At 41.7% G+C, this 15,460-nt stretch overlaps 1 protein-coding gene across 2 annotated transcripts in view; it reads left to right on the forward strand.

Annotated features, from left to right (window-relative positions):
- Positions 1-15,460, forward strand: part of ZDHHC2 (zDHHC palmitoyltransferase 2) — a 37,968-nt gene continuing 22,508 nt past the window's right edge. Inside the window, exons 1-3 of one of the 2 annotated variants that reach the window (XM_074588161.1) lie at positions 1-238; positions 11,640-11,666; positions 14,829-14,923. In XM_074588161.1, the coding sequence (XP_074444262.1) occupies positions 67-238; positions 11,640-11,666; positions 14,829-14,923 (294 nt within the window). In that variant the 5' untranslated portion in view covers positions 1-66. The remainder of the gene's footprint in view (positions 239-11,639; positions 11,667-14,828; positions 14,924-15,460) is intronic. The other variant, XM_074588160.1, reaches the window with a different exon arrangement.

A 15,460-nucleotide genomic window follows, 5' to 3' on the forward strand; every position in this document is an offset into this window, starting at 1 on the left:
GGGACCGGGGCGGGCTCCGGCGGGGCGCTCGGTCGGGGCCCGGACCCCCGGAGGGAGGCGGTCGGGATGCGGTGCGAGAAGATGGCGGCCCCGCCGCCGCCGCCGCCAGCCGGCTCGGCGGGGGCTTGTATGGGGTTACGGCGGCGCTGCCAGCGGCTGCTTTACTGGGTGCCGGTCCTCTTCATCTCCAGCATCCTCTGCTGGTCCTACTACGCCTATGTCACCCAGCTCTGCCTCCGTGAGTGCCGCCGGGGCGGCGGGCGGGGAGGGGTGGGGGGGGATTAATGGGCTCCCGCGGGACGGGGCTGAGGGGAGGGCACCTGAGGGGAGAGCGCAGCCTCCCGCCTCTGTGGCGGCCAGGGGCGGCCCCCGGCGGCGACAAACAACAGACAACGCCGCCGTTCGGCGGCGTTGTCTGTTGTTTGTCGCCGCCGGGGGCCGCCCCTGGCCGGGCTGGAGACTGTCCCCCTCAGCGTGGTCCCCCTCAGAGTCGTGCTGGGCCTCCGCGCTGCCTTGTATGTGTGTGTGTGTGTGTGTGTGTGTGTGTGTGTTTGTTCCCCACCCCCGCCATTTGTTCGCCCGTGGTCTCCAGTTCGTTCGGGAAAGTCCTCCCGACCGTGCCCCCCTTGGCTCTTCGGTAGCCTGAGGCGAAGAATTCATCGTGTTGGGTGTTGGGGTGAATTTGAGTAGTTGAGACGGGAGGGTTTATTAAATGACGGGCTCGCTGGGCTCCCTTGAATTGATTTCAGTTTCTGTTGAGGTGTAGAAAACAACTTGAGTCTTAGGAGCTAACGTACGGAGTACTGATGTGTCGTGAACGGTATTATAATAATGGCACACAGGAATACAAATTGGTGTTGTCTCCCCTTTCCCTGCTACTGTAGGTGAGGTTCACAGTGGTCATTTAGCGTCTCTCCAAGGAGCAGCGCTGAGGGGAAAACACCCACCTCAAGCTGAGTCCATCCTGGGGCTGTTGGTCGACAGCCGGCTGGATATGAGCCAGCGGTGTGCCCAGGTGGCCAAGGTGGCCAACAGCATCCTGGCCTGTATCAGGAAGAGTGTGGCCAGCAGGAGTAGGGCAGTGATGGTCCCCCTGTACTTAGCACTGGTGAGGTCCCACCTCGAGTGCTGTGTCCAGTTTTGGGCCCCTCATGACAAGAAAGACATTGAGGGGCTGGAGTGTGTCCAGAGAAGGGCTACAAAGCTGGTGAGGGGTCTGGAGAAAAAGTCTTACGAGGAGGGAACCGGGGTTGTTCAGCCTGGAGAAAAGGAGACTGAGGAGAGACCTTATCGGCCTCTACAACTCCCTGTAATGGGGGTGTAGCAAGGAGGGGGTCGGTCTCTTCTCCCAAGTAACAAGCGATAGGACAAGAGGAAACAGCTCAAGTTGCGCCAGGGGAGGTTTAGGATGGATATAGGGGAAAAATTCTTCACCAAAAGGGTTATCAAACATTGGAACAGGTTGCTCAGGGAAGTGGTGGAATGGCCATCCCTGGGGGTATTTAAAAGACGAGCAGACGTGGTGCTGAGGGTCGTGGTTTAGTGGTGGTTTTGTCAGTATTAGGTTGGTGGTTGGACTCGATGATCTTAAAGGTCCCTTCCAACCTAGACAATTCTATGATTCTGTGATTCTATATGCCTGTATAACTTTGCCAGACTTCAGCTGTTTGTGTTGAAAATCTTAGCAGTCTGGTACCTAATTTGGGATATTATTTTTTTTTTGAACACAAGGCGATAAAATTTTTGTCCTACAGATGCTTGGCTGAGCAATTGAGACATTAAAATGATTGCTAGGCCTAGCACCTCTGTTTTGGAGGGAAGTATCAAGACTTCGCGTGGCTCCTATATTGGAGGTGGTCTTTTTACATCTTATTTTCACTAACAACATTCAAATCTGCTAGTTTTACATGCTGCTCTTCAACTAGTAATTGGGACTTGAGTTCCTGTGCCCTCATGAGAGGGGGACTGAAGTGCCTGCCTCCAGCGCAAGGAAGAGAATTGTCTGGAAAGTTGTGGGAGAAGTTGACAGAGAGAGCCTGGAAAGGGGAGCTGTAAGCTGACAAGAGGAGGGCAAGGATGTTTTGGGGGAAAGTGACCATCTTTAGTTAACATCTGTCTTAATGTCCCTGGCCCTGTGATACTTACACAGTACAGTAGGCTTGATTCGGGTGCTACTGTGTGAGTGGTCTACTATATTTTTTCTTCTGTGTAATTCTGTATAACAGAGGAAAGGTTTTAGCTTATCTGAAAGCAGGTACCTCTTCAGGAAATGGCATATTTGAAACTCGCTTCAAGCTATAAACTATGGTACCATATTCCTTGAGAACCGCTCAAAGCAAAAGGCCTGCGATGGGAGGGGAGGCAGAGAGAATCCTGGAGCTCTGCTAAAACATCTTTTACTGAATTCCTTTCTACGGACAAAGGGGATTTTTTTTTTTTTTTTTGTTTCCTCCACCACTACCACTGCTTCCGCATTCTGCTTGGCTCACCAGTTTTTTAATTCAGCATAATAGCTGTCTGCGAATTCCGCTCATTCCATGTTTTATCTATATCTGGATGTTTTCCCTCGCTTTTGGCATATTACGATAAAATAAACTTATGTCTTGTCTTACTAATGAATATTTAGTGTAAACAACAGAAGGAATAGCTAACAACTCTGAGAACGAAAGCCAACGGCAGGAATAGACTGTAAGCATTTCAGCGCTTTGAAGCCAGCCTGTCTACTCAGTGCATCTTTTATTTCTGCAGCACTGACTGCTGGGACGGACGTGTATAGCTGCTTATTTTACTGCAGCTTGCTGTCATTGATGCTAATGACAATGTACAGGGAACAGTGTTAACCATTGTGCGGTAGGACTTAGCAAGGACTTTGCACAGTTGCAATGTAAGTGGTTTATTTGAGCTTTTACTGATGAGAAAGTGTTTCAAACGTAGTATTTTGAATGTTTTTTGCAATTTCAACTGAGTGTTATAGGTGGGACATTGTGTTTTTTTTAAAAAAGGAAAGAAAAAGTCTACTAAGATGGTCCCTTTCATCCCTAAAGCTAAGTAGTTACAGTACTGAGTAGCTTTTTAGGAACAGAAAAAGGAATCCATAACTTTTAACTGTAGTATTACCATGTCTAGAGTTCTGTCTCTTTTATGACTGGATTCAGTTAGGTGCTCATGCTGCTTTGACCTTTAAGGAAAATGAGAAACAATTATCTTCTTCCTGCTGGTTATAGAATACTGGAATTAAATGTGTAAATGAATTCATTTTGAAACACCTGACTAAAAATTGCTTCTCTCTAATCCAGTTCCATTCTCTTGATTTTCCGAGTATTGTCATTTCACAACCCCCATCTGGCAGTAGTAGTTGTCTTTTTCCCCCAGACAGCTTCCTTTGTGTTGAAAATAAATGGGCCTTTAAGTATTCTTTCCCCTAGAAAAACCTGAATGTGTTTATGAAAAACTGAGGGTTACAAATTTGTTGTTCTTCCTCTGAAAAAGATGAGGAAATGACGATGTATAACGAGTACATTGAACTTTGATAGCCGAAGCTACTGAAATTTCAACCTAGGATGGAAGGAACAACAGTAACTTGAAGTGCAAACAGAATTCTTTCTCCCCGCTCCTGCATCCACTCAAGAAAGACATACTGGATTCTGTGAACTATTTTCAAATTTTCCTTCTTTGGTGTATATCTAACTTTGGTTAGTAGAAGTATAAAGGACTTAGAGTAGTTCTCCACTTCATACTTTGGGTAAGGCAGAACCAGTACTTATTTAGAGTTTCTGACAGTTGTCAGAAATGTTCTTGACAAACTCGGATGTCGAGATCCTTTTTGGTTTTTTGTTCTGTTTTGTTTTGTTTTCCTGCCAGTTCGTGATTTGGATTTGCATACAAGAAGGAAAATGGGAAAATTTGACAGTGCTGGGACAGACATTTTTAGTGAAAATACCAGCTGTGCTGATGAAAGGGTTATCCAATAAATAGAAATTGGTTGTGTATGTTCTGTTTTGATTCGTTTTTTACGTGTCACTGATTTTAATTCCAAGGATAATGCTCTTGCTCAGGGAATCCTGTCCAAAAATGCAGCTTGAATTTGTAATTTTGGAGAAGGAAAATAGATTTGCTGTGGAACACAGAAACAAGCAATAAGCATTTCGTGACTACTTCAGTGAAGAGAAAGGGAGGAAATATTGCCACCTGGTGAGTGTTTTGCCCGATTTGGAAAAGAATAAGTAACTTCAGCGCAGTTGAAGAGGGGGGACAACAAGACATTCACAATACAGTCAGGAGAACTCATAAGCAACATCTTTGGTTTTGGAGTAGAACATGCGACTGGGATCTGGCCACAGCTATCCCCAGTATGGAACAGAAAAGCATGGAATGATACCCAGCTGCTAAAGATGTTAATGATCGTGAAAGATTTTTGCTGGAGGATCAGATTGATTAGTGCTGAATCGAGGATTTTGACTCTGTGTAACATCAGTGGAATGGAATTATAGCAGGATAAAAAGCTGCTTAATTCATCACAGTTTAGAGGCAGAATTAATGCCTGCCCTGTAGGCATGGCACAGTGTCATCAGGGCATCAGAAGAGGCAGAAAATACGGAGACAGAAGCTGGTAGAGGAAAAAGAAAAACAAAAAGGGAAAAAAAAAGAAAAAAAAGGCGAGGCCCAAGGTTTGGTCAGCTGGATTTGAGCTCTTTGCTCAGTATGTTCTCCAAATGGATCAAAGGATTTGTGGTAATTGCTGCTTATGTCTTGTAATCACATACAGCTTACATTTGGCTATGGAAATACAAGTGCATTTTAACACTGCAGTTGGCTATTGTCAAATAACAGTTAAATACCCTGTCTGTACATTAGCTGCTAAGGTAGCAAAGGACTTTGATCAAAGCAAATAGGTATTTTTATACCATATTTTGCAAACACCATGGTTTTTTCCTCTTCTGAGATCCCTGGTTACTTTCAGAAACGTTTCAAACCTGGCAGCTGAAGTAAAATTGGCTCCTGAATTTTAGCCAGCAGTACTCCTGTGCGTTTATCAAATTTCATTTGATTTCTTTCTCAGACTTTCAGAGGCAGCTGCCATTCTCCGCTTCTGAAATTGAATCGAAGTCCGTGTTAAGTATGACTGGTTATCTCTCCCTGTAGTGCCTAGCATACTACCTATAAGTTTTGAGCCTTGAAATTTAAATTATGGCTTTAAGTTGAGAACATAAGGTCTATGGTGAAGATATAATTATTAGATAAGATTGTGGTTTTGGTTAAAGATTTAACACTGCTTGATACATAGCAGCTTGAATAGATGTTTGTGTCAGGGCACACTCTGTTTGCTGAAAACGATCTGGTCATACGACTTCTCTAGAACTAGTCTTCCGTCTTCACTTAGTGCTTGTGACTTGGAAAGTAAACGGGGTGTTTGTAAAGAAGAAAGATTAGATCAATCCTTAGTCATGCTCAATTCAAAAGCAGTGGGTTTGTGACCTTACATAAAGGTACCAAATAGCAGCCTGCTGCTGGGTAGGTGGGCGGTGATGTAGTTTGAAGGGTTTAAAATGAATTTAGCGAGACATTCACAAATGCTGTCAAATCCAAATGTATGGGTTATTGGTAACTACTTATGCCAATGTTAACTATACCATAAATATTTCTGTTACTTTTGTCCAGAAGCGAAGCACTGGTGGCAAAGTCTCCACCTTGTCACTCTGAATCAATGCAAATCACTGCTCTGTCTAGCTAAGAGGTAGTTTTTATTGCAAGCGCTGATTTTTTTTCTAAAAGACTATTGCAGACAAGGATAGAACACTTGTCACAACTATAAAACACTTTTATGTGTACAGAGAGCTGAGTTAAACTGTATCGATAGATCAGTGTTTTACAGCTTCAAATATCCTATAAAGATAAAATACGTACTTAGTTTTGTGAATCAGATCCAAGATGTTAAACTGTATAAAAGTTTGAGAGAAACAGCTATTTATAGATGTGTCTGCAGAGTCTCTGAATCAGATGTATCTTATTTTGCCATTCCAAAGCTTTAAATATTTAAAAAATATACATAAAATATGGAAGCAAGATTTTGTATATCCACTTCCATCAAAGCTTTAAAAAATTAGCTGCTTTTTCCAGTCTTTTTTTTTTTTTTCCTTCTTTTTATCTAACCATTACATTTACTGTTCAGGAACGTTGATTTTGTGTTTAGAAGTCAAGCAAAATTTAATGTTAGAAACCCAATGCAGATTTTTTACATGAATTTTATCTTCCAAAATCTTTCGGGGTTTATGGTAGCAATGTGTCTTGTCAAGTCTCTAGCCACATGGAGATGGATGCCTACTTAATTTTCCACAGGTGAATGCTAATAAAGATTTCTAGAGAAAATAAGCCATAGTTCAAGAAATGGGAAATGCATTTCTATCACTGAATTAAGGTCTGACCCAGTGCAAGATGCCTAGCAACGTGGCTTCTCTTCTTGGCAAACTAATTTGGTGATGGAGTTGTAGCAGGCAGTTTTGAGATACTGTGGTGCCCCTTTGCTTGCCAAGGCAGCATTACCAATGCTTGATGGCTTTCTCCCAGTGAGGAAGACTACCAGCAAGTGTGGGATGAATTCCCCAGGCTTCTCCGGGTGTCCTTTCCATGCTGGACTTTTTCCTATCTTTTATAACACAATTTTCTGTCCTCAGTCACTGTTGTTTTTTGCAAGCGCAGGCTCTTTAGCAGTGTTGACTACTGAATGTGCTGTTCCCGTTTCTGGCTGCCTGTGGCTCAGGGCAAACAGAGAACGATGTTTCTGGCTCAGGAAATTGGCATCTATGTTGGCTGAAGTCCTGCGTATGTCCCAGCCTGATCCCTAATTCTGATGAGCACCGTCTGCAAGTTGCGTAATGAAACAGAGAGGCTCTAATTATGTGCTAGTCTGCTGGTACCGAACTGTAAATGGCATCCTGATGCTTTAGCAGTGGAAGGCAGCTTCTTAATGAAATTGGCCCCTGCAGTATCTTAGGCGAACAGAGCTGTAACTTTTTAATGACTTCTTGAAGACAGGTCATGGTTTTATAATTATCTCCATCTCTGAATATACAGGAGTATCATTCCATTCCTCCCTCAAAGGGTTTTACGCTGTTTTCTCCCAGATTGTAGAAATTGCTTAATGTTTGGGATTGGTGTGTCCTTGGTGTTTATTTTAGGCATTGTAGACGTAAATGCTTTTTACCCTTATTATTTATATGCTGTTTGACTACCAGTGAGTGAATTGCAGCATTTTAGCTGGTATTTATTAATGACAGGATGCACAGTCTGACCTGCTTTTCTGTTCACTGCCAGCAGTGAATATAACCTCTCGGAAGAGAAATGAGAAAACTGCAAGAAAGACTGGTATAAATGATTCACAGAAGACTATATGGTCAAATACTATTGAATAATATAGCAAAGCTGTATCACTGTATCTACTGAAAAATATGAAATTTGGTTTAAATAAATATATCATGTGTGCTGTTCAGAAGTTGGGGAAAATAGCAAACGTTGCTTTGATCAAATCCAAAATTAGAGGGTTTTTTTTGTGTTAGAAAATTATTTTCCATTAAATAGTGTGATTTTAGAATGATGAGCATATTGTGGTTACCCTAAGAAATCTTTGTATTGTGGGCATTCTACAAATAGAGAAAGTTTAATTTTTGAGAGAAATTTAAGAGAGTGTTTGTTTGTAAGGGCTTCCCTCCCCGCTGGTCAATTCTGCCACATTTGTGCAAAAAAATCCCAGCCAACCCAAGAAACCCCCCCTTTATTTCCTCCCTGAACCTGTGGTGTTGCACATGCGTCTCCTTTACTTTCCCACACATTATACCTCCTTCAGGGAGTCTTTGTCAAAAGTGATTTAAAAAGGCATAAGCAGAAGGAATAGTACTTCACTTTGTGAAAAGCTGCAGGTTCTTGGATATCTTCTGTATTCCTGTGTGTCGCTGTGTGATGGATTGTGTGTTAAGCAGTGCTGCCAGTCTCCTCGTAAACACCAGTTGCAGTAAGGCTGGAGAAGATGGTCGATTGAAGATAGTGACTGACATCTCTCTTCAGTTTTGCTGCTTCTACTTTGGTCTCTTACTGTAGTTGCAACTCAGAAGCGTATGAAATAACTCTTGAGTTATATCAGGTGGTAAAAGAGATTAAAATGACAAGATACATTTTAAAAAAAGTAGTTCTCACCCTGCTGGAATTAACTGGGCATCTTTGAGCACTTAAATTTTAGCCTTCATGGTCTGTAGCTCCTGACTGTCAGACACATTCCAAATTAGATTCCTTAAAAGCTGAAAAGATGGTCCACCAAGCAGGTACAGACTCTGAAGAGTGTATTTCGTCCTGGAGGTGCACAGAGATTTTGAAAGGTTGTAGGCTTGCAGTCAAATAGAAATTATTAAATTTGCATTTATTAGTTGTATTACTTCTTTACTTACAGATGTTAGTAAGTAAAAGTCTCAAACACATCGATTAATACATTTTATCCAAGGTTAAGGGGGGAAAAAAGATGACAACTGCTTTCACAGCAATGTTCTCTGCCATTCCCTTGTTAGGAGAGAAAAATACCACAAATTCTTATGAAGGGTTGGTTTTCTAAGTAGATTTTATTTTGAAACCGGTGATTCTGCAATGTATGCTTGGCTACTGCTTTTTAATTAGCAGAGAGTTGTTACTCCAAGATGACTGGCAAAATTTCTGCACACTTTGCTGACCATACCAAGTGGAGAAAGAAAATCAGCACTTGTGTATTGGCTGGTTTGTCCTAATGTGAGAGCTCCAGCACTTTTAAATATTACACATTGATTCTAAAGATGTCTTTTGTTTTTTTCTGGTGGATGACTGTTTACTTAAAATTGTACAGTTCTTGTGCATTATTGTGCCGCAGCTTCTCTGCTCCTCAGAGTCAAATGTGCATACCTGTTCCTTCAGCTTTTCTCTAGCAGTTGTCTTTATGGATATTTAGCTTATCAAGCTCTAAAGATTTCTCCTGGCTGAACTAGAAAACTGAGGGCAGAATAGAGTTTGCTTTATAGTGGCTTATGCAACTTCTGTGGGGTCTTTCTGATTTTGTGAAGAGCTTTATAAACATGATTATTTACTGTTTTCCTTTAGGTGAGGTAGATGCTCATTTTGGTAGAGCTACAGTCAAATCTCCATTTTAATACACCTGTTCTATAATTATAGAGTTGTGGAATAATTCATGTTTGAGGGGACCTCAGCTCATCTAGTCCTACCTCCTAATCAAAGCAGGGTTACGTGTGAGGTCAGGACAGATTGTTCAGGGTTTTATCTGGTTGAGTCTGGAAAAGCTCCAGAGATGGAGACTGTACAGCATGTCTGGACGACTTGCTCCACTGGTGGACTGTTCTCATGGTGGAAAAGTTTTTCCTTGTATCAAATTTCAACTTACACCTACTGGCTCTTGTCCTCCCTCTCTGCGCCATTATGAAGAGCCCAGCTCCACCTCCTTGATGTCTCGTGGAGGTCACAGAATCACAGAATCTTAGTGGTTGGAAGGGACCTCTGAGATCATCGAGTCCAACCACAAAAAAAAAAAAAAAAAAAAGCACACCCACCTACTAAACTCCACACCCACAACCCCCCACACAACACCCCACCACAAACAATAATCTTGGGCACTAGAGCATGCCCTGAAGAGCCATGTCTACACGTTTCTTAAATACCCCCAGGGATGGTGACTCCACCACCTCCCTGGGCAGGCTGTTCCAGTGCCTGACCACTCTTTCAGTAAAGTAATTCTTCCTAATGTCTAATCTAAATCTCCCCTGCTGCAACTTCAGACCATTTCCTCTGGTCCTGTTGTTATTCCCTTGGGAGAAGAGGCCAACCCCTGCCTCTTTACAGTTTCCTTTCAGGTAGTTGTAGAGGGCAATGAGGTCTCCCCTCAGCCTTCTCTTCTCCAAACTAAACATGCCCAGCTCCCTCAGCCTCTCCTCATAGGACTTGTTCTCCAGACCCCTCACCAGCTTGGTGGCTCTCCTCTGGACACGCTCCAGCACTTCAACGTCTTTCCTGTAGTGAGGGGCCCTGTTAGGTCCTTCCAAAGCCGTGTCTTCTCCAGGCTGAACAGCCTCTGCTCAGAGGATGAGTGATCTGGTCCCTATCAGCTTGGTGGTCATCCCCTGGACATGTCTTTCTTGTATTGGGAGTCCCAAACCAGGGGCAATGTTCTGGATGTTGTCTGAATCCTGCATAGAAAGGGATAGTCCCTCCCCTTGATGGACCGCCATGCCCCCGCTAATGCAGCCCAGGAGGCTGGTGGCCCTCTCTGCTGCCCTGGTGCTGCTGGCTGATGTTCAGCTCACTGCCCACCAGCACCCCCACCACCCCTTCCACAGAGCTGCCCCAGCCCCGCCGTCCCCAGCCTGTATCGTTGCAGGGGGATGTTTCTTTACAGGTGCGGGACTTGGCCTTCGCCCTCGCTGAATCTCATAAGGGTCCTGTTGGCCCATTTCCCCAGCCTGTCTGGGTCCCTGTGGATGGCAGCCCTGCACATGCACATACCAGCTGGTGTCCCCAGGGTGGTGTCATCTGTAAACTCGATGAATGTTCAGTCTTCCGGAGCATTAATTGAGGTGTTGAGCAGCACTGGTCCCACAGTACATTCTTGCATTTTGCAAGATATATTTAAATATAAGTGACTCACTTTATCAACAAGCCTGAGTTTAATATGTGAACGTAGGACGTAGTAGCCTTTTAAGTTGCCTTTTGCCTGCTGTTTGAAGACCAGCCTTGTGCAGACATTTTTGTTAGGAAAACAAGAGTGGATGAGAGATCCATATAGCTACTGTCCCCTTGCTTGCAATTGTAGGTGCCAGTATATTACAGTTTGTAGAGTACTTAATTGGGATGGACAAATGTGTGGTGGAGTGGCTTGGGTGGAAAGGGAAGAGCACCATGAGGTTTTGATCACTTGGGCATTTCTAATCTCTCTGAGATATCTGTTGTGGGGTGGTTATTTTTTTTAAATAATGTGACCAAGAGTGGAATACAGGTATAAGAAAAAGATTTATTCTCTTTCATGAATGCGGTGACTGATACATACCTGTGTATGCCATCCATGCCTAATGTACTGGCACCTTTCTCGCTTTCTTACTGTCCCCAAATCCTGTAATCTGTGGGCAGTTTCTTAAAGGAAATGTAACTTTTCTCTGCTTTTGGCTTTTATGCCTTAGAGACCTAATGAAGGTATCGTAGAGTATTGCTGGCAAAACCAATTCTGGAGTCTGACACCTCCGCCTCAAGAACAGAACGTATATAAACAATTAAACTTGGAAGACTACAGTTCTGAAGAATAACTGTTCGTCCGAGATGGCTTCTCTTGGGTTAAACTTGGGCTACTTCAGATAGAAGGAGGTGCTTAGTTGCCAGGAACTGAGCTTGGGAGTGGGAGCCAGAAAACATTATAAGCAATTGGCATCAGCTTTAATTTTTTATGTATTCTTGTGATGAATGTACACAGCTATACCATAAAAGCTTGATAGTGTGTGGCCTTAAGCTTATATTGTTTGATGATTGCTCTTCCCTCTTTGGTTGAAAAACAAAAGTTTAAAATATTCAGTTAGATCATTTGTTATTTAAACATCATTTTTACTCTTTCCTTTTTTCTCATTTTTCAGTGACAATGACAAATATTGGAGAAAAAGGTAAGATTTTTATTAGCTGTTTATGAGTGGAATTCATAGATCAGAGTAGTATAGTGGTTTACTAGTAGAATTGAGATACAGATCTAACCTGTTTTAAATAAGTACTTTTTTTTGTGTTCCTCAGCTCCTTTTATTATCCTGCTGTTATTTGATATTGCTTTAGCCGTTCCAAATAGAGATGAGAAAATTTAGAACTCTTTAGTCTTCTTACCGGCTTTCTGATGTGTCAACTGAAATAATCCTTATATTCCGTTTTTAAAAATTTTTATTCATAACAAGGAAAGCTCTTGTAAAACCAGGACTTATAAAGATAAGGAAGACATTTGCGCAGAGTGCAACATACTTAAACGGGAGGTGAATTTTTTCTTTTTAGCCACTCTCTTTGAAGAAACCGAATCCTTCAGATACGTAACTTTTCAGAAGATAATAGAACTGCCTGATTAGCTGTCATTAGCGTTCCTACCCCGAGGCTGTAGCATGTTTAGATTACTTTTCCAGATGCTATTTTAATACTACAGCACAACATGGAAATCTAAAGTGTGGGGCTGCAGAGCTTTTGGAGGAAGAAGTTGGGGGTTAGGAGAGAAACTGTATGCTTTTTACGTTTGTGGAATTCCAGCAGGTTTTACTAAGTCATTGGTGACTCCCTCACTTAGAAAAAGCACAAGCCAATTAAGAAACATTTGCCAATTAAGACACATTTGCTTGAAAAACTTCTTTCAGTTCTGTTGTCCCTCCCCCGACATGAATGCATAAGCGTATCTGCAAATTTCAGCATTTGCAGACTCTGAAATAATTTCAGTTTCTTGCTGCTCCATAGTGTGTATGTCGGGGGGGACTACTGTCGTGTTAGGCATTGCTCACAAAGCACATTAGAATTAACAGCAAAATGCATTTCCTTATTTTTAGCTGCTGAAAGGCTTCGTGGCCTTCAGCCAGGAGAAATTTTCCCTGGCTGTATTTCTGCCCTTAGTGTTTTCGGGGGGGAAAATTGTGCAAATGGGGCTCAGCCCTATTACAGGTTGCTGCAGATTTCCAGGCAACTCTAGTGATGCTAGCTATTTGTAAATGCGTTGCCTTGCCAAGCAAGGGATACACCATTCGGGTTTTTTTCAGAAAATGTGTAAAATAGAAGGATTTCTGCCCAGGGAGCTGCGGACACCTGTCTTTTTTTTTTTTTTTTTTTTTTGGTCTCAAGGGAATTTGGGTTCTTTTGTTGGCCTCTCAACAGTCACAGACCCAGTGGAGCAGCTGGGTAGCTCAGGGTCTCCACTGCAGTGCAGGGAAACTGATGGGTAGGTAACCTGGGAGAAGTCACTGCTCGAGACCTGCACCAGGTTGGAGAACTGCGGTGTAAGAGCAAACAACAAGAGACTTAGTCTTGTGAAGACTTTAGGGGGGAAACATGGGATAATGTCTTTAGGCTAAAATTTTATATTCCTCCAGTAGTCTTTTCTTTTCAATGTGTGAAAAAGGGATTTTCTTATCAATCACAGTTACCATTATTCTCACATCAATAAAATGTAGATGCAGATTAGTAAACGCATAGTGTACAGAACTGATGTAACTTCCCCTACCTTGTCCTGTCTTTATGCCATGCATATACTGTTGTTTAAAAAAATACTGATTTTGTTTGAATAAATCAGGTTGTTTTAGAGTTGATAGAAATATTCTGATAAAATGTGGACTGTTCTGCCAGATGCTTGTGCAATAACAAGATGGTCGTTTCATTTACTGTGCTTGATGTGGAGTCCAGTTCTGTCACTTAGTTATACTGATGAGATTTTTTTCAGTTTATAGACATGGCATATGGCTCTCTTCCCCTGTCATCCCAAAAGCTTTGTACAGTGTTGCTCCTCAGATTTTGTTAGCTGTTGTTTATTAACTGCCTGGTGAATAAGAGTAAATATTTACTGTGTCGCTGCTTTTTTGAGTAAACAAACTTCAACACCAGAAACATTTATTCAGTGTTGCTTTTGAGGCAAAATTGCAAAAAACAAGAACATGCTGGGCTACTGTTCCTGGATTTATGCACACCATAATGCGTTATGGAAAATTCTCTAACACTGAATAGCATTGCATATATAAAAACATGGGGTAACCATACAAGGGCAATATTTCAGATTGTGTAGTGAACGTACACAAGTTTCCCTTTATAATGTTTTTTGAAGATCTTGGGAATTTATAAGACTATTTCACCATGTAGCTTCCATATAACCTTGAGTTCTCTATGATCTGAGTTCATCTGTACAGCAAGGAAATAATATTTTTCACTGTTGCTGTCCTAGCTGTCCTTTATTTTCTGCATCTGTGCCTGAGGAAGAGAAATCCAAGGAAATACTCTTTCTTGTGCATTTAGAGCAAGTTAATCAGGGGATACAAGTTTGGGATTTCCTGTTCCCTGTAGTGAATTGCTTAGTATAGTGAGAGCTTTTAAATGGAAACACCTATCCATCCATGGCAGGCTCTTTGGAAAAGTTAACGTTACCTTCTGTATTCTAGTAAAACAACGCAGTGTGGTAAATGTTGGCTGGAATCTGTTAAAAAAAATCTGAGAATAAATCACTGGCTATGAAGATATAAAGTAGTGAATGAACATTTGAATTGAAAGAACCTTCAGGTTTTTAAAAAACACCCTACTGTCCTCCCTCCTAAAAATCTAGCAAAACAAATTAACTGGTTCTGGTTCCTGCTCAGGTATCATATACATATCCACTACAAGACTCTAGTCATTGTATAGGTAGCTAAATTTCCTTTGGGGGGGGGGGTTGAGGTTTTTGGGTTTCTCTTTGGGTTTTTGTGCATGGCTAGCAGTCTCACTACGTGGTTTATAAACGTAAAAAGCAGAGACGCATCAGTTAAATAAGATTTAATAAATGTGTAAAGGGAGAGTGCTTGCTAAATAATTATGGGGCTTTAATAAGCTATTAACCGTTCCCCTCAAACTCTTGTAATATATGTAGCCTGTATCATGACTTTCCCCACACAGTCTATATTTGTCTCATGTAAAGTTGCAGTGCAATATTTTTGTTGCAAAGCTTTTGCAGAGGCTCTGTATTTACATTTGTTAGAGTAACTATCTGTGATACGTACAGCATCCGTTCACAAGTACTATAAAATCACTGGTCTGTTTGTATTAATTCTGTTCCTTTTTGATTTTAGTTGTGTGCCTGGTTGCTTACCACATATTTTTCATGCTGTTCGTCTGGTCATATTGGAAAACAATCTTTACGCTACCCATGAATCCTTCAAAAGAAGTAAGATAAACCTTTGTTTCTGAAATAGCCTAGTCAAGTGCTTGTTTTTGTAGTGTTTGAATAACTTAAACTCTAATCTCATGTAGTTTTACACTGTGTAGAAAAATACAGATGGTAGTTACAGCTTCTTAATAGGAGTAAATCACATTGCACACAGCGTAATGATCAAGACAAAAGTAATTACACCTCCTCTAAGTTTTAAAGGTTTTTTAATATATTTTTTTTTAAGTAGATAATATTTATGATATTAAGAAGAAAAAAACCTCTCCACTTGAAAAATATGAGTTATTTGATCTAGCAGCTTAATTCTTTGCATGGGAATATAATACTTTTATGTGGGAAAAAAATTCATTTCCCTTTGTTTAAGACTTATATTGCCTGTCAGCATCTGTCTGTTGTCCTCTGAATTAATGCTTCTCCCCATCTGTTTTGGTATGAAGGAACTTGGGGGTTGTGGCATGAGTGCATGACAGGTAAACTGATGCTGGAAAGCCGCAGCTGGCTAAGCAGGAAGGGAGCCAGTATAGAAAAAAGGAA

The sequence above is a fragment of the Larus michahellis genome, chromosome 5 (assembly GCF_964199755.1).
Source record: "Larus michahellis chromosome 5, bLarMic1.1, whole genome shotgun sequence".
Taxonomy (NCBI): Eukaryota; Metazoa; Chordata; class Aves; order Charadriiformes; family Laridae; genus Larus; species Larus michahellis.